This window comes from Nelumbo nucifera, chromosome 8 (assembly GCF_055504915.1).
Source record: "Nelumbo nucifera cultivar China Antique chromosome 8, China Antique-T2T, whole genome shotgun sequence".
NCBI lineage: Eukaryota > Viridiplantae > Streptophyta > Magnoliopsida > Proteales > Nelumbonaceae > Nelumbo > Nelumbo nucifera.
Genome location: NC_142656.1, coordinates 11,875,199 through 11,895,237, shown reverse-complemented (window position 1 = coordinate 11,895,237; position 20,039 = coordinate 11,875,199). Strand labels below are relative to the sequence as shown.

General features: G+C 41.1%; 1 protein-coding gene across 3 annotated transcripts in view; it reads right to left on the bottom strand.

Moving 5' to 3' along the window:
* Positions 1-1,393: 1,393 nt before the first annotated feature.
* LOC104592273 (3-hydroxyisobutyryl-CoA hydrolase-like protein 3, mitochondrial) overlaps positions 1,394-20,039 on the bottom strand; it is a 47,783-nt gene continuing 29,137 nt past the window's right edge. For 2 of the 3 annotated variants that reach the window (XM_010251548.3, XM_010251547.2), the window contains exon 10: positions 1,394-1,736. Coding sequence is in view for 1 of the 3 variants with exons in the window: in XM_010251547.2 (XP_010249849.1) it covers positions 1,635-1,736 (102 nt within the window). In the remaining 2 variants the exon portion in view is untranslated. Of the gene's footprint in view, positions 1,737-9,018; positions 9,091-20,039 lie in introns of all 3 variants that reach the window. The other variant, XR_016079606.1, reaches the window with a different exon arrangement.

The window sequence follows — 20,039 nt, the reverse complement described above, 5'->3', positions numbered from 1 at the left end:
TGATTATGTGCAAAAGCGAAGTGTTTCTGGTTTTTTTTTTTCTTTTTCTTAACCTTTACTTTTTATATGAATGGAAAAAAAACGTCTAGGTATATACCCAAATCTGCCACCTCGAGGGCGTAGAATTTTAATGTTAATGATGGGTGGGTCCAACACATTACATGTTGGAAGGTAGTTGAACATGCTGGGTTGTTATGCCATCTATTAAAATTTTACATGAAACGGGGATTCTGCTTCTGGAGCTGCTTTCCATATGATCCTGTAAGTATAAAATGAAGGCCCATAACTTGGGAAATTTTGGGTTAACAAGTTGCTCCAATTTTTGACTGTGATAAGGGTGGGGTCTGCCAAGCGCCCAAGGTTCAAAATATTGACACACCCGAGATGCCGGGCATATCGGACGAATTGATACCCTTTTTTTTATGTTTTATTTATTTATTTTTTTGAAACAGGTTCAGGGGGGCTGGTTTAGGTCTCCTCCACACCCTGAACCGGTCAGACCCCCAATACACTCACTATAGTTGCATATCAGATGGGTCCCAGAACGATACGTATCGGCCGATATGGGCCGATACATGTTGATACTTTGAACCTTGCAAGCGCCTATAGTTGATAAAGCATGGATTATCAGCAGATCCGAACACAATGGTTAGCATCATATAAATGATTAGTGTGGAAATAGGAGCTAGTAATGTTCTGAGAATAACCTAAAAAATATCGATTCATTACAAACCTTATGCATCCTTCACTGACTTTGAATGTAGTTGCATCTCTCTCTCTCTCTCTCTGGTTTAGGTTAAGACCGCATCTCACTCCAATATCGATCCAAAGATACATTAAATAGACCCGATAGGTAGAGTAGCCAAGCTCAAAATTCTAATTGACATATTCTCAACAAAAATTAGTATCTAGCACTTTCAAACAATCGATACTCTTATATTCCTTTAATTTAACCCTCATTGCACTGTAGTTATTACTCACCTTTACTATTGTCGAAAGTTGATACTGGTCGCAAATACTTTTTATTTTGCGTATCGACAGCCTGAAAAACCGATACATATCGTACCAATACTTTGAAGTTTGAACCTTGCAAAACAATGCGACTCAGGAAGAGTCCACATCTTGGCACAACATTTGGGGTATTAGTCTTCACTAATGAAGCCATTTTCCTTGTCTTGAATTCAAGAGCTGTTGCATGGGGAGATTAAAGTACAAATTAGCACCGAGTACCAGTCTGAAGGTGTTATTGCTTGGTGCTTGGATAAAATCTCTGGCTGACAAGTGTAAGAACATTGCTTCATGTTTTAGAGTAGCCGCTATGAGCAAAAAATGCCGGAGCTCAGGTCAGTATCCAGTCCTTCCTCTCGCTAGTGTGAGAACAGTCTGTGTCATGTACCAAATATTCAAAATGTGCTCCTTCCCACGCAAATTGATGATGCAAAACTATAGTAGCTTCATGGACAAATAATAAAACTATAGTATGGTGACGCAAAACTATGGTATGTAGTGGGCATCACTCATCCAATTTTTATTCTTTTGTCCATAGGATCACAATCTATTTAATGACGATTTAAGTCTTCTGCTGTTATGAACACAAGAAACTAAAAGACTGGAACAATTTGATCTTCTAAGAATCACACTCTCAGTTCATCAACTTCTGGGCCCAGTGGCTCAAAGAGAGCATCCACTTCACTTGGAACAACATCCTCCAATCTCGATGGGTTCCACTTTGGGTTCTGCAGAAACATTAATGAAGATTGTTGAGGGAAATATTCTCATTTAATAGGACAGCCACAGAGAACCAATACAAGAAAGAGAAAAGAGAAAAAAGAAAAAAGAAAAAAAAAAAAAACATAGCAAGTGGCAGTTTCTTGATAATGAGATAACTGACAACTAGATTTTCTAAACAAATAACCATGAAGTGAAAAGTTACTGATATAAGATCATTAGGTTTCAGGTCCATGTAAAAGAACTTGGGTTCCAAAATGGACTTGTAAACCAACTTATTATTGTCGTGTGGCACCAAAAAAAAAAGAAGAGTTTCTGATAGCATAAACTATCAAAACAGAAAATTTGAACAAGAGAACTAATAATCTAATATATAGGTTTTCTAAGTGCCTTCTGTATACATTAGACATGGAAACCTCTTGTTGGGCTAGGGTAGCCCTTATACTTTCTTTGATACCCCTTGAACCCTTCATATCTTTTACGTCAACATACTCCTTTTCCTGTTGCTGATCATATTCATAATTTCATTTACAAGGAGGGCCTCTTAACACATTTTCTTGAAAACATATTTACTAAATCTAAGTAATTCACCAATAGAAAGAAAGCAAAAAGGCTAGAGTACCAAAAATAATTTTTTTGATACAAGAAAAAAGTGCAAAATAACAGAACATAATTTTCGGTTTATTTGATGGAAAAATAAATGGTAAAAATTGATGAGAATAATCAGTTCCGTTATACTATAAAATGGAATAATACAAGAGAAAGTTGTGCCAGCTTAAAGCTGTTCTGTATTCCCTCTGCTACCCACCTTTTGGATAGCATGGTTTTTAGGACAATGTGTTAGAGTCGGCTGTAGAGGGGTAGTATAGGCATTTTACATTAAGTTATATGTTAAATGTAATTACAAGTAGATCTTAAGTTAGCTGATGTGTCTCTCAATTAAGTGAGGGCATAAGTTTAATTCTGATTTGTTTAGAAAGGTATAAATAAAGCCTGGCCGACTATAGAATTAAGATTTTGCTCTCTAGTTCGACTAGAACAGTTTTCTCTTCTTCTCTTCTCTTTTCTTCTCTTCTCCCTACTGTTTCTACAGGTTCTTCTTCTTATTATCTGGAATTATAAGGACACTATACCTGAATTTTATCATGGTATCAGAGCCAGGTTAACTAGTTCAGATCAACTTCTTTTTCTCCCTCTATTCAGCGCATACTCTCCTAGTGTTTTGCAGATTTCTCATTGGTAGATAGGAGTTTCATAGAGGGGCTAAAAAGGACTGATCATTTTCTTGTTCTGGAGGTTTTCATGCCTCCAATGGGTAGAGTTGTTGCTGTTTTGTGTGGTTGGTAGAAAACCCTCCACTCGGCAGTTCAAAGAGGGCTGGTTTCAGGTGTGAGGTTGAGTGACGGTGCAAGTTTGGTTGGTGGGAGTTCAGATAGGTAGTTTACATGGGTGTAGCAGTGAGGAACAGATTGTGATGTGTTGCAGAACCAAATCCCCTGTTCGTGAGGTGTATTATGATGGTTTATGGTGCTGAAAGTGGAAGACAGCAGTGGTGTGGTTGCTGAAATTGGTGAACAATGGTGATTGTTATTGCTGAAACCTATGATAGTAGGTACCCTAGTAATAATCAGTCGTTGGTGTGTAGTGTGGTGACAAATTAGTGAAGTGGAGTGACAAACTAGTGGTAGAATTTCTTTCCTTTTCTTTGTGCAGTCATGGGAGACAGCAACGAATGCAAGTCTAGTGTGATGGTCCCTTCTGATTATCGAAATGTGCAGATGACATCTATCAAATTGAATGGTGAGAATTATGTGCCTTGGGCTAAATCTGTTGAAGTTTTTCTGAAAGCTAAGAAGAAAGTGAAGCATGTGAGGGAAGATAAACCCCCAATTGATTCTCAAGGATATGATGAATGGGAGCAAGAGGATGCACAAATTATGACATGGCTATGGAATAGTATGGAACCCAAAATCGGTGTGAACTTCATGTTTTTAGATACAACCAAGGAGGTCTGGGATCATGCAAAGAAGCTTTATTCTAGACAAGACAACACTACTAGGGTTTACCAACTATACCAAGAGTATTTCAATTTGCAACAGGGGAATTAGAGTCTTGAAAACTATTATGCTAGTATGAGAAATCTGCAAAATGAGTTGAATGCGTATCATCCTCTTACACCTGATGTCAAAATTCAGCAACAACAGAGAGAGTAGTTGGATGTGACCAGATTTTTAGTAGGGTTGAAGTCTGAATATGAACTGGTAAGAGAATAGATACTAGGTGGGTCTGCTCTTCCCTCTCTTGAGGAAGTGTTTGCTCGTCTTCAGAGGATCTCAGTTGGACCCACAAAGAACTCCACTATATCAGATAGGTCTGCATTTGCAATAATGAGAGGGGGAGGCCGTGGAGGTAGAGGAGGAGCTCAAGAAGGTCAGCCTGGTTGTGGTAGTGGTGGTGGACCCATGTATGGTCGTGGTGGTGGTGGTGGATCCATGTATGGTTGTAGTGGTGGTGGCATGTATAGTCGTGGTGGTGGTCGTGTTTTAGGTCGAGACTCAGGGGGAGATCGTGATAGATGATGTAGTAATGGTCAGAGGAGGTGTACACATTGTGGTATGGAGGGACGTATTATCAACTTTTGCTATGATAAACATGGCTCACCTTCGACCTGGGCAAATCATGCAACTGTAACTGGTGGTGGTTCGAGACAGGAATCTCAACAAACTGATCAGATACCTTCTACATCTACAGATGCCTCCAGAAAGGAGATGATGAGTGTTCCACGAGATGAGTATGAGCGGTTCATTCAGGGTACGTCTCAGCAGAACACAGCTACCCTTGCACACTCAGGTATGGCTTGTTTGGCATCCAAACCTTCCCATTGGATTATAGATTCTGGAGCTTCCAATCATATGACTGGGACTCCATGTGTGTTTTCATCCCTTTGTCCATCCTCCACACCACAGTCTATTACTCTTGCCAATGGTTCTACATTTTCCATATGTGGTGTTGGTAATGTTGACACAGACTCATTATCCCTATCCTCAATTTTATATGTTCCCAAGTTTCCCTTTAACCTGATGTCTGTTAGTAAATTGACTAAGTCTCTTAATTGCTCTATCACTTTTTACCCTTCTTCTTGTGTGTTTCAGGATCTCAAGATGGGGATGAAGATTAGTAAATTGACTAAGTCTCTTTAGTGGCACTGCAAACTTGGTCATCCGTCTCTTAAAGCTCTTCAATTACTTGTTCCGTTGTTGAGTCGTCTTTCTACTTTGAATTGTGAGTTGTGTCAGTTTGGGAAACATCATCATGTTCCCTTTAGTCCTAGAGTTGATAGTCGTATGTCGAGTCCTTTTTTTTTAGTCCATTCGGGCATATAGGGTTCAAACAGAGTAGTGTCTTATAATGGTTACAAGTACTTTGTAATTTTTGTTGATGATTATTCAAGGATGACATGGCTTTACCTTATGAAAGAAATGAGTGAATTGTTTTCTATCTTCCAAAAATTTTATGCTAAGATTCGCAATCAATTTGGTGTACACATTAAAATTCTTCATTCTGATAATGGTCGTGAGTATTTTTACACACCATTTCAAGAATTTGGAACAACATGGCATTATTCATCAAACCTCGTGTACCTACACCCCTCAACAAAATGGGGTGGTTGAGAGAAAGAACCATCACCTTTTGGAAATTGCTCGGTCCCTCTTACATCATATGAATGTTCCCAAACACTTTTGGAGTGATGTTGTGCTTACATCTTGCTTCCTTATTAACTGCATGCCCATGTTTATCCTTGAAGGTCATTCTCCATTCTCCGTTTTGTTAACTACTTTGTCTTTTTTTCCTCTTACTCCCAGGGCTTTTGGGTGTGTGTGTTTTGTTCATAATCTTGGGCCTGGAATGGACAAGTTAGATGCTCGATCTACTAAGTGTATCTTCTTTGGCTATTCTAGGACTCAAAAAGAGTATAAGTGTTATAACCCCAGTTCCCGGCGTTCTTTTGTGTGTCCTGATGTTATGTTCTTTGAGTTTGTTCCTTTTTTTTTCCAGGTCAGATGTTTCTTCTCTCCCATCACCTCCTCTTCCAATTCCTGTTGAGCACCCCATTCCTCTTGTTCCAATTGTGACCAAGTCTTTGCCTCCAATGCAACTTCCTACTGAACGACCACCCATCCGGTAAGTGTATATGCATCGTCAGGTACCGGCTCCTCCCCCAGCTTCGTCACCGTCGACAGATCCGACAGTTGTTCCCACCCCAACCCACCCCTTGTTTTTGACCTTGATCTTCCTATTGCTTTGAGGAAAGGTAAACACAGTTGCACTCTTCACTCCATTTCCAATTATGTTTATGTATCTCACCTTTCGGCTTCCAATCGCCAATTTGTTTCTATGTTATACTTTGTCTCTGTTCCTAAGGATGTCCAGGGAGCTCTCACTTCTCCAGGGTGGCACCAAGCAATGGAGGATGAACTCTCGGTCCTGACTCGTACTCATACTTGGGACCTCACCACTCTTCTGCCTGGTAAGCATGTTGTAGGCTGTAAGTGGGTGTACACTGTTAAACATTTGCTGATGGAAGTGTTGAGCGGTTGAAAGCTCGGTTAGTTGCCAAAGGTTATTCACAACTGTATGGTATCGATTACACAGACACCTTCTCCCTTGTTGCCAAAATTGGCTCTGTTCGTGTTCTGATCTCCCTTGCTACTATGTATGATTGGCCCTTGTTTCAACTTGACATCAAGAACGCCTTTTTACATGGTGATCTCCTTGAGGAAGTGTACATGGAGCAACCACTAGGGTTTGTTGCTCAGGGGGAGGGTGATAAGGTAATGTAAACTTAAGAAGGCTATTTATGGGCTTAAACAATCCCCCCGTGCATGGTTTGGCAAATTCAATGAAGTGGTGAAGAAATTTGGAATGAAATAGTGTCAGGTTGACCATTCCATATTCAGCTATGAGTCTAGTGCTGGGAAGATCTTATTGGTGATATATGTAGATGATATTGTTATCATTGGCAGTGATAGACCAGGGATTGACAGGTTGAAGACTTACTTGCATGATCACTTCCAAACAAAGGATCTTGGCAAATTAAGATACTTCTTAGGGATAGAAGTAGCGAGGTCCAAGAATGGTATTAATCTATGCCAGAGGAAAAATGTCCTTGATCTGCTAGAGGAGACAGGGTTGTTAGGTGCCAGGCTAGCTAAAACACCCATGGAACCGAATGTCAAGTTGAGCAGTGATGTAGGTGAGGAGTTTGAAGATCCTGGAAGGTATAGAAGGTTGGTAGGTAAGTTGAATTACCTAACCATCACTCGGCCCAATATCTCATTTGTAGTTAGTGTAGTGAGTCAATTTATGCAGAATCCTCGAATTCCATATTGGGAGGTGGTTCCAAGAATTGTGCAGTACTTGAAGGGAGATCCAGGTCGTGGTTTGTTATATAAGAGTGGAGGAAGTCTTGAGATAGAGGGATACACGGATGCTGATTGGGTCAGTTCCATATTTGACAGAAGGCCCACTACAGAGTATTGCACTTTTCTTGGTGGCAACTTAGTGACATGGAAGAGTAAGAAGTAGACAGTGGTAGTAAGAAGCAGTGCAAGGGCTGGATATAGAGCCATGGCACACACAACATGTGAACTAGTGTGGTTGAAGCATCTCCTAGAGGAAATGGGGTACTCGATTAGCACTCCTATGAAGCTATATTGTGATAAGCAAGCTGCAGTTCATATCTCTTCTAATCCAGTGTTTCATGAAAGAACAAAGCATATAGAAGTTGATTGCCACTTTGTACGTGAGAATGTGCTTAATGGAGTGATAAGTACAACATATGTGAACATAGGAAATCAATGGGCAAATCTGTTTAGCAAAGGGTTGAGTCAGGGAAGAGTGGACTACATATGTAACAAGCTGGGACTATATGACGTACTCACCAGCTTGAGGGGGAGTGTTAGAGTCGGTTGTAGAGGGGTATTATAGACATTTTACATTAAGTTATATGTTAAATGTAATTACAAGTAGATCTTAAGTTAGCTGATGTGTCTCTCACTTAAGTAAGGGCATAAGAGTAATTCTGATTTGCTTAGAAAGGAATAAATAAAGCCTGGCCAACTAGAGAGTTAAGATTTTTCTTTCTAGTTCGACCAGAACAGTTTTCTCTTCTTCTCTTCTCTTTTCTTCTCCTCTCTACTGTTTCTACAGGTTCTTCTTCTCATTATTATCTGGAATTATAAGTACACTACCTGAATTTTATCACAATGAATATACTTAATTCTGCTGACTATATATAAAAAATTGAATGATAACAAAATTTAATGTCAAACTTACATAAAGGGAAAACCTGTAAAAGGGTACATCCCATCAAGTATTGGAGATTTCTTACACCTTGGTCTCAAAACCCTGTCAGCTTGCAGAACAAGATGGATAAAGATATCAACCACTAGGGTAAATAGAAGGGAGTGGGTCTCCCTAACGTAGCTCCTTAAATGGATAAACCTTGGGGAAGTACTTCTTGGCAAAAGGCTATTGTACAATTCTGGACTTGGCTATCTAAAGGGTCCTGGAAGGATGGACTGGATATGGACCTAACCCCTGTGTGTGTGTGTGTGTGTTTTGGCACAAAGTGGCAACCCTTAAGCTTGAACCAACGTTTCCATTCTTGGTGCCAAGCATGCTGGCTTCTCTAGGAAGTGCTCCTTGGTGCCAAGCTTGAACCGTTTCCATTCTTGAGTGGTTAACAAGAAGCCATAATCCATTCTCTGCATTTCAGCCCAAAACCCACTTTCTCAAGGATCTCCTCAAGAAAAGACAAATGAAAGAAAAATTATAAGATTTTTCAAGATCAAGTTAGCAAACAAAGCCACCAAACCTAGACCTCCTTGAGTCCCCCACACTCTCATTCATAATTAATGATATGGTCAACTATTTGCCTGTCATGTACAAGGTCACCTTGTTGTGGAGTGACAAGAGATGGGAAGAACTTCCTTAAGCCTATTGGCAAGGCCTTTGGATACAATCTTATAAAGACTTATAATCAAGTTTATAAAGATTTATAAAGCCTATTGGCAAAGGAAATTCCTTGTTTCTTGGATATAAGAGAAAAGAATGCGTTTATTAGCTCCTTTCTTAATAATCCCCCTTTCATGGAATTCCTGAAAAGCAAGCATGAGATCATCTTTTTTTTTTTTAATGAACACAAGCATGATATCATCTTTTATAATGTCTCAACTCAATAGACTCAATAGAATCTCAAAATAAATCTATCTAGACTTGTAACCTTACTTTTTCCATCTAAAAATAGCTCTGTTAACCTCTTCCCCGTCAAATGCTTTAAACTGGATGACATCAGGAATTCTAGCCCAAAACACAAAAATGTATTGAAGTCTATGAACAAAACAACAAAGGAACTATTTTGGTTACAAACTAATAATGGAGCATATTTTGACTATTATGCAACTCCTTGTAACTAAAAACATAATGCCTCATCAAGCAGTTATGCAACTTCATGCAACCAAAAATATGATACCATTTAGCATGCACAAGCCAATACATGTCTAATCAGGTTAACATTTGAAAGCTGAAGTGCTGTAGCTGAAGCAGTAGAAGAGAGGAGAAGACCAAGAGATGCTGAGAATGTCGAACTGAACTAACCCAGTCGACAATACTATTATTTATATTAAAGTACAGTACAATGTTACATGAAATGACTAGGATGCCCCTGATTAGTTGGGACACCCAGACAACTTAAAACACTAAACAAACTTAGGCCCATTAACAAAGGCCCAGTACATAACAACTTAAACTCAAATATAGGCTAATAAGAACTCTTAACAGCTAAACCATCAATACATACAAAACCTTCAACCTAACACTCCCCCTCAAGCTAAGCATGGATGTCAATCATGTTTAACTTGCCAAGAAGGTCCATGAACTTTGATGCAGCCAACCCTTTAGTCAATACATCTGCAATTTGCATCTCAGATGAAGTATAAGGAATGCAGAGTTCTCCCGAGACTATTCTCTCTCTAACAAAATGTCGATCAATCTCAATATGTTTTGTCCTGTCATGTTGCACAGGGTTATTTGCAATGTTGATGGCAGCCTTGTTGTCACAATACAGTCTGAGAGGACCCTCAACTTTAATGCCAAGCTCATTAAGAAGAGTCCTGAGCCATAGGAGTTCAGCAACCCCGTGAGCCATAGCTCGATATTCTGCTTCCGCACTTGATCTAGCAACTACATTCTGCTTCTTACTGCGCCATGTGACCAGGTTCCCTCCCACAAATGTACAATATCCTGAAGTTGATTTTCTGTCTCCAACAGAACCAGCCCAATCTGCATCAGTATAAGCTTCAATTTCAATTCTATTGTTTTTCCTGAATAGAATTCCCTTTCCTGGGCAAGTCTTCAAGTACCTGAGAATCCTTTCAACTGCTTTCATATGAGGGACCTTTGGAGAGTGCATGAATTGACTGACAACATGTATAGCATAAGCAATATCTGGTCGAGTAAGAGATAAGTATATCAGCTTCCCTACCAATTTTTGGTATCTTTCTCTATCACAGTAGTCCTCCCCTATTGATTCTTGTAGGCCATGATTTTGTTTTATTGGAGTATCTGCTGGCCTACACCCCATCATGGTTGTTTCCTCTAGGAGATCAAGAACATACTTCCACTGACATATGTAGATTCCTTCTCTTGACTTAGCAACTTCAATCCCAAGAAAATATCTCAAATGGCCCAAGTCTTTGATCTCAAATTTCGAAGCTAAAAACTCCTTCAGTCTTTTTATCTCTTCCAAGTCATTCCTGGTAATCACCATATCATCCACATAAACAATGAGTGCTGTAAGTTTGCTATCCTATCTCCTTATGAACAAGGTATGATCTGCACCGCTCTGAGTGTACCCCACTTTCTTCATAGCCCCACAAAGCCTCTCAAACCATGCACGAGGAGACTGCTTCAAACCATATAATGCTTTCCTCAGTTTACACACCTTTCTACCAAAGTCATAGCCCGGTGGAGGTTCCATAAATACCTCTTCATGAAGATCACCATTTAGGAAGGCATTCTTCACATCCAGCTGATGAAGTTCCCATGAAAAATTTGTTGCTAGTGACAATAGAACCTGAATTGTGTTGAGCTTTGCTACTGGGGCAAAGGTTTCTTTGTAGTCAATTCCTTCTTTTTGAGTAAACCCCTTTGCCACAAGTCTGGCCTTGTACCTTTCAATGGGCCCGTCCTCCCTATGCTTTACAGTGAACACCCACTTGCACCCAACAGTGCCCTTCCCCTCTGGCAGATCCACTAATTCCCAAGTTCTTGCTTTCATTAGGGCTTTCATCTCTTCATTCATAGCTTCTTTCCACCTTGGATCAGACATTGCCTCTGAGTACCTTGAAGGAACACGTACAGAGGAAAGAGCAGACACAAAGGAGTGATAGGTAGGAGATAAATGTGAGCAAGAAACAAAATCAGCAATGGGGTGCAGGGTGGTACAAGAACGGATAGGCTTATGGAGAGCAATAGGAAGATCCAAATCAGAAGTATGTAAGTCAGAATTACCTTGGATTGCAGAGACAGATTGATCCGAGTCCAACTGGTTGCTGTCATGAGGTTGAGGGCTCTTTTTCCTTCTGTTATATGTGAGTATCTCTTTCTGTTGCCTACTGGAGCCTTCAGGGACATTTGCAGCATCAGAAGAAGTAACCGGCACAGTGGGAGCCTCACTAGGTTGACCCGGAATGCCACAACTAGGAGTAGCAGAAGAGGATGGAAGGCCCAAGGCAGATAGAGGAACAAAAAAGGATGGAGAATGAGAATCCTCTTCCATCCCACTAGTCTCCCCCTGAAGAGGATTCTGAGAAGACTGAAAATAGGGTTGAGATTCAAAAAGACCACATCTCTGGTGACATACTTTCTCTTGGAGACAGGATCATAACACTTGTACCCCTTCTGTGTAGGAGAGTACCCAAAATATATTCCCTTCGTAGCCTTAGGATCCAGCTTGGTCTTCTTTGGATCCTTCACATGTATGAAACATATACAGCCAAAGACCCATGGAGGGAAAGTCTGGAAGAGTGGGACACAAAATAGAGAAAGGGGTTTTCATACCCAATACCTTAGATGGCATCCGATTTATCAGATATGATGCAGTAAGTACAACTTGAGACCAGTATTGCTTGGGAACTTTGTGCTGGAATAGTAAGGCTCGAGCTGTCTCCAATAGATGTCTATTCTTGCGCTCAGCAATCCCATTCTGCTGAGGGGTATTAGCACAGGATGACTGATGTAACATGCCAGCATCTTCCATGAATAAGTTCAAGGATTTTTCAAAACATTCAGCAGCATTATCTGACCAGAATTGCTTAATCTTCTTATCAAACTGTGTTTCAATCATCTTGCAAAAAGCCATAGTTATCCATGGTATTTCATCCCGTCCTTTTAACAGATAGATCCATGTGCATTGAGAATAGTGGTCAATAAAACTGATAAAGTAACGGAAGCCATCAATGGAAACAATTGGTGAAGAGCCCCAAACATCAGAATGAACCAAATCAAAAGGAGCTCGGATTTCATCACTGGAAATTGGATAAATAGTTCTACATTGTTTTGACATTTGACATACTTCACAAATTAAACTCTGACTTGAAATGCCCTTAAACAATTCGGGAAACAACATTTCTAATGAAGAGAAAGACAAATGACCTAGCCTAGCATGCCACAGATGCAACCTAGCTATTGACTCCACACTCTCCGGACTACTAGCAGCAGATGCTTGTAAGGATGAACCGATGTCTGCATCAAAATAGTAGAGGCCTCCATACTCATGACCGCTCCCAATCGTTCTCCTCGTCAATCTATCCTGAAAGACACAATGAGTAGGAAAAAAGGTTATACTACAGTTCAAATTTTTGGTAAGTTTTGAAACAGACAAAAGATTTGAGGTAAGACTGGGAACATGTAGAACTGATTTAAGAGAGAGGTCCTTGCTTAGGTCAACCACCCCCTTTCCAGAGATGGTGGAGAAAGACCTGTCAGCAACTCTCATCTTATCCTGACCAGACAACAAATGATATGAAGAGAATAAGGAGGACATATGTGTCATGTGGTCAGTTGCACAGGAATCAATAACCCAAGAAGTAGAGTCAATAGAGCTAGTTGCACTAAAGGCAGAGACTGTACCTGATCTGGCAAGAGAGGTGGAAGCAAAAGAATTATTCCTTAGATGGCCTAATGCCGGGCTGAGGACCTCTACCTCACTAGCAGTGAAGCCCAAAGCACCAGCTCCAGAGGAATCAACAACCTGCCCCATAGGAGAGGAAGACATTGTTGGTATATTCTGTGAGTTGTCACCATTGTTGTTGGTGACAAGATTCCCACTTGCCGCATGACCCTTCTATTGTTTTTGTCCTTTCTCAATGCAGCTGGCTTCAGGTGAGGATACAGGACCCAACACTTTTCTTTTACATGTCTCTCACCACCACAATGAGTGCACTTAAGGTGCTTCTTGTCTGGATGTCTGTTTTCCTTAGTGGAGACCAGGGCTAAATGTTCTCCAAATTGTTCAGTTGGTTGAGTCTGAGAGTCGACTTGCATCTCCTTTCTCCTGACTTCTTCATTCCTCACCAAATAATAAACATGGTGTAACTCGGGCAATTCATCTCTTCCTAGAATTTGTGACCTTATACCCTCATACACTGGGTCCAGGCCAGCCAAGAATTTAAAGGCTCTGCTCTCTTCAATCTGCTTATCATGTCTCTCCTTGTCCCTGACATTTTCCCAATCCAATATCGAGTGATGGTCAAGACCTTCCCAAAGGCCTTCCAGGGTTGCAAAGTATGTTGCAACTGTCATATCCCCTTGCCTTAAGGCCGCAATGTCTTGATTCAATCTGTAAATTCTAGCATTGTTTTTCTTCTGTCCATAGGTCTTAGATACCTTTTCCCAAATCTTGGCTGCTGTAGGAAAGTGATGAACAGTCCTGGCAACCCGAGGAGTCATAGAGGCAAGCAACCAAGACATAACTGTGGCATTCTCCTTGCGCCACACAGCATACTCAGCACTGCCAACCTCACGTTCTTTCTTGTTCCCATCTAAGTAGCCTGTGAGATCACGGGAAGTAATAAAAAGCATTACAGACACGGACCACTCCCTGAAGTTGTACTCATCCAGCAGCACACTTGTAATCTGCAAGCTGTGCAGATTAGGGTTTTCCAGATTTGAAGACCTTGCAGCAGGTCTGTTGTCCCTAGAAGAAACCTCTCCGGATACTGAAGACATCTTGACTGCAGCCTCTATGTAGATGGCACTGTTTAAGACTAGCTGAAGTGATCACAGTGCTGAAAGAGAGACTAGTTGCAGAGTTGAAGAAGGTTCTGACAGCTCACAACACTGTTTCAGACTTGCCGAGACTGTCACAGTTCTGAAGCAGTTCAGTTACAGCAGCAAATGAGGTGTTCTGGGCTGGTAACCGACCTGAAACTAAGGGCTCTCCACCACTGTTCTATGCAGACTTCACTTGAGCTTCGAGTACTGCAACTGTAAAGAGAGTTCTCCCCCTTACGGCTACTGCTAGGACTGCTGAAATCAGTCCTCAACTAGGTCTGTCCTGTACAGACCTCTCTTAGTAGCCGAATAGCTACTATCTACTAGAAACAGTCTAGTAGGACATCAGCGTCTGGGTCTTACTTCCCTTGCACCCTACAACCAAGGGAAACCCTAGGTTCGAACCTTGTTTTGTTCTCCTACAACCTTAGGGTTTCACAGCAGCAACCCAGAAAAAAAAAGGAAAAGAAAGACAGCAAGAGAGAAGGGATGGCGTCGGCTGTAACCAGGAAGGTGCTTAATGCTCTGATACCATGAAAGCTGAAGTGCTGTAGCTGAAGCAGTAGAAGAGAGGAGAAGACCAAGAGATGCTGAGAATGTCGAACTGAACTAACCCAGTCGACAGTACTATTATTCATATTAAAGTACAGTACAATGTTACATGAAATGACTGGGATGCCCCTGATTAGTGATGGGACACCCAGACAACTTAAAACACTAAACAGACTTAGGCCCATTAACAAAGGCCCAGTACATAACAACTTAAACTCAAATACAGGCTAATAAGAACTCTTAACAGCCGAACCATCAATACATACAAAACCTTCAACCTAACAACATTAACCCTTTATCAAGATGCATATCAGTCCTCAAAATACATTATCCCCCCCCCCACCCCCGGGACTGACTCCTTCCCTTCAGGTCAATAACGACTTTTACTTTAAAGAATCAATTTATACAACAAGCATATGAGGCTGGTAGTGGTGGAGAGAGAGGGAGAGAGAGAGAGCAAGTGTATACAGACCACCTGAGCCACCCCCTTCAATAAAGACATAAGCTGCAAGAACCAGATCAGAAAGCCCAAAAACAACTTCTCTAAGGCAATGCCAGCAAGACCTAAAAACACTCAAGTCCAAGACCAACCAACTACCAATGCATAACATTCCAAAAAAGACCCCAAGCATAACCAAGAAAACATTACAACTCCAGCAACAACTGTCCTCTGCATTTTATCCCCATTCCATGGTGAATGCTTGTCATTCTACTCTTTCATACTACCATTCACAACTGAGATCATTTTCTTGCTCCAGATGCTTTTGGCATCAAAGCTAACCCCGTATAGTTGGGATGAGGCATAGATGATGATGAGATGCCTTTGGCATTAAAAAGAATCCAGGCCACATGTAACATGCTAAGCTTTTTGGGAACTATAGAGGAGATGGGCCGAATGGCCCATAGACTGTCATTTCATGTTATGTTATGTTTCCCTCTGTAATGGGCCTTATTCTGGGCCCATACTCTGTAATGTTCTGTTTTTTGTATTTTCTTGCCCACTCAAGGGCCTCTCTGTAATATTTAAAAGATTAACTTCTTAATAAAATGTTTAAGAGTGTTAGAGGGAGGTTATGTTCGAACCTCTTACTCTCTAACCCTCATTGCCACCAGCTCTCTCTCTTCTTCCTCTCTTGTTTGTTTATTTTCTGGTTTGCATCTAATCTCAATCAGTTCCATACATCAAGAGGACTGTTTTTCAACTTGGTATCAGAGCGGGCCATTGCTTGGCGTGTCCCTCATGTGGTTCTAGTTCAGCCAACTGCATGAGGAGGTTCTAGGGTTGAAAGTTTACAGTCATTCGCCTGGTTCTTGGAGGTCATTGGAGGGTGCCCAAGTCTCTACACACTTGGAGAAGGGTTCAGTGACCAGGAAGAATCAGAGAGCAAGGTGTTCGACTTGATTTGAAATCAGAAAAAAGGATTTTGAAGTGATCTCAGAGAGCAAGGTGTTCGGCCTGGTTTGAAGTTCAAATCAGAGATTCTCTTACTGTAAGTTTTGTTGTTTGGGAGGACTGTTAAAGCATTCAAACTCCTCCTCCATTCTGCCCTACTGTTGCTGGACTGATTCAACTCAGAAATTTCTGGGTTATTTTGGAAGAGCTGTTCGGCTATTATTGGACTGCCAAGCTGCTGGAACTGATTTAAACTAAGTGGTACTAGTCTCATCTTCATCCCAGCCTCTTCTTGGACCTATACAAAACACTTTGAAGTGGTTTCTTCTAGTTAACAGTAGGCTGTTAATTACTGCACACTGAGTGTTTGACAAAAGGCCTCTTAAGGACTGTGGCCTTTTTTTCTTTCTCTTTGAGACAATGGTTGTTGGGGACCTGAAATACCTTGTGATTGGGGGTTTGCTGGTTGTCCTTTGAAGGCTGAAACAGTATAGAAAGAGCTACCACCGAGCTGGACTGTCACAGTTATCAAGATTGAGCTGATTCTGTGAGCTGGTTGTTGTTGCCTATTCAGCTCAAACTAAGCTCATCAAGACCCCAGTACTTTGGAAAGCTTTTTAAAATCCTAATTGGAACCTTTACATGATGGATTTCTCAAACCTTGAAAACAAGAATGCTGCTGAATATGGACAGACTTTGGGAACCCCAGCCGATTCTATGTTGGCTGTAACTACAATTAAACTTGATGGGACCAACTACTTGGCTTGGTCACAATCAGTAAAGATCCATATTTGTAGCAGAGGAAAATGGGGTTTTATTTCTGGGAGCAAGAAAGCTCCTCCAGAGGATGATCCATCTTATGAGAGATGGGTGCAAGAAAACTACACAGTGGTGGCTTGTGAACTCAATGCAGCCACAGATTAGTCAGCATTATCTGTGGATGAACTCGGCTAAAGAAATCTGGGATAGTGTTGCAGAAACTTACTCCCAGAAGTTGAATGTTGCCAGAGCCTACAAACTGAGAAGTGATGTGAAGAATCTAAGGCAGGGGGAGAAGTCACTTGTAGCATACTTCTCAACCCTGAAATCTCTATGGCAAGAGATTGATTTGATAGAGGCTATGACATGGGATACCCCTAAGGATGCTGAAACATACAGGAAATTGGTTGAAAGGAATAGGGTCTTTGAGTTCTTGACAGGGCTGAATTCTGAATATGACATCACAAAGCAAAACATTTTGTCCAAGGAAGATGTTTCATTGTCTCAAGCATATGCTTTGGTCAGTAGTGAAAAAAGTAGGAGGCAAGTGCAGGTTCAAGGGGTTACAGGAGCTCCCGGTGGCACAGGAAAGAAGGAGGTGGTCTGTGAATATTGCAAGAAGCCGAAACACACCAAGGACAAGTGCTGGAAATTGCATCACAGTCTTGTCCCTATCCGATTCCAGAAGAAGAATGATAGTAGAAAGACAGGAAGTGCACATGCAGCCACAAGTACAGATATAGAGGTTGAGTCTGCCAGTGCACAGTTGAAAGCCATGAAAGCTTAATATGAGAAGTTTGGAAAGATGATCAGCCAGCTTGAAGGTGTAACTTCATCATCCAACCCTTCTGGAAGTCCATCACCACCGCATTTGCTCACTCAGGTATAAGGGCTTCTGCTAACCATGCATCCACCTCAGGTAATCCCAAGACCCCTTGAATCATAGACTCAGGTGCTTCTGATCACATGACCAACCTTTCCACTTTGTTTGTTTCATATGATTTGCTTCCTGGTCGTGACAAAATCACCTTAGCTGATGGTTCTCTTGCCCCTATTTCTGGCAAGGGAACTGTCAAGCCTACAGACTCCTTACTCTTATCTTCCACTCTTCATGTACCTAAATTAAATACCAACTTATTATCTGTAAGTAGCTTGACCAAGTCATTGAATTGTTGTGTAACCTTTTTCCCTTCTCACTATGTGTTTCAAGACCTGAAGTCTCGGAAGGTGATTGGGAGTGGCCATGAAGCGAATGGAATATACATGCTCGACACCCCTGGCAAATGCTTTGATCATCCCAAGAATGTTGCTTTTGGTTCTACTTCTTCAGAGTCTGTCAGTCAAATTATGTTGAGCCATTGTCGGTTGGGTCATTTACCTTTTTCTACTTTAAGTCATTTACTTCCCAAACTGTTTAAGGGAGTCAGTGTGTCTAGTCTCAATTGTGAGTCATGTCAGTTGTCAAAGCATTGTAGAAACAATTACCCTGTGAGCAATAAAAGATCTTCTTTTCCTTTTCATATTGTGCACTCTGATGTGTGGGGGCCTTACCACTTATCCTCTATGGGGGGTTACAGATATTTCATCCTGTTTATTGATGACTTTTCTAGATTCACTTGGATATACTTAATGAAATCCCAGGATGAAGTCCCAAGACTTGTGAGGCAATTTCATGAGCTTGCTTTAACTCAATTTGATACCAAAATTAAGGTTTTCAGATCTGATAATGCAAAAGAGTATTTTGATAATAGTTTATCCTTGTATCTCTTTGACATGGGAGTTATTCACCAAAGCTCTTGTGTTAAAACCCCTGAACAAAATGGAGTTGCTGAGAGGAAAAATAGACATATTGTTGTTGAAGTTGCAAGGAGCCTTTTGTTTGCCTCACATGTTCCCACAAGATTTTGGGGCGATGTTGTACTTACTGCTACCTATCTCATAAACCGTATGCCATCCAAGGTTTTAGGGTTTAAATCCCCCTTCAGTCTTCTTCATCCAGACAATGATCTCTTCCCAATTCCTTTTCGTGTGTTTGGTTGTACCTGTTATGTTCACATTCCAAGTGTGCAAAGACATAAGTTTGAACCAAAAGCCCACAAATGCATCTTCCTTGGTTACTTCCCCACACAAAAGGGTTATTGTTGTTTTGATCCAAAGATGGCACCCGACATGTCTCTATGGATGTTACCTTTGATGAACTTTCTCCTTTTTATGGTTCCTCTCAGGAAGGACATTGTCAACAGGGGGAGAGTCTGTCACAAGTTTTTGCTCTTCCTCTTCCTGTCCCAGTTGAGTCTCTTGACAAGCCTGTATCCTCACCAAATGAACCAAAGAAGGATCAGCCACTTCATTCCTCTTGTCCTAATGCCCCTATTTCTTTACCTCCTCGTCCTACCCATAATCCCAAAGTGTATCAAAGGCAGAGATCCAGGAATGAGCAAGTTGTTTCCCTTACAACAGATGAGGCTCATACATTCCCAATCACAGATGAGATAACAGGTATTGCTTCAGCCCCCTTGGAATCATCATTCCTAGATCTTGATGTCTCCATTGCTGTTAGGAAAGGAAAGCGGAAGTGCACTGCACATTGCATTTCCAAACACCTTTCTTATGACCTACTTTCTCCTTCATACTTTGCCTACCTCTCTTCAGTTGCTTCTAACCCCATTCCTAGGTCTATATCAGAAGCTCTTGGGATTCCAGAATGGAGAGATGCCATGAAGACTGAAATGGATGCTCTACACGAAAATGGTACTTGGGAGGTGGTGGATTTGCCTGAAGGGAAGGATCCATTTGGGTGCAAGTGGGTTTTTACCATTAAATACAGGGCTGATGGGACTATTGAGAGGTACAAGGCCAGACTTGTTGCAAAAGGCTACACACAGACATATGGGATTGACTACCTGAAGACTTTTGCCCCTTTTGGCAAGATGACATCTGTGAGGGTTCTTTTATCTTTGGCAACTCACTTTGATTGGCCTCTCTATCAGTTAGATGTAAAGAATGCATTTCTGAATGATGACTTACATGAGGTCTACATGTGTCTTCCTCCAGGAATGTATGGGAAAGATATGCAAGGAAAGGTATGTAAATTGAAGAAATCACTTTATGGCCTCAAACAATCTCCTAGAGCCTGGTTTGAGAGATTTAGAGTTGCACTTGTTAAATTCGGCTATGTTCAGACACAGTCAGATCATACTCTTTTTGTGAAGAAAAGTGGATCTCTAGCAGTGTATCTCATTGTGTATGTTGATGACATTATAGTGACTGG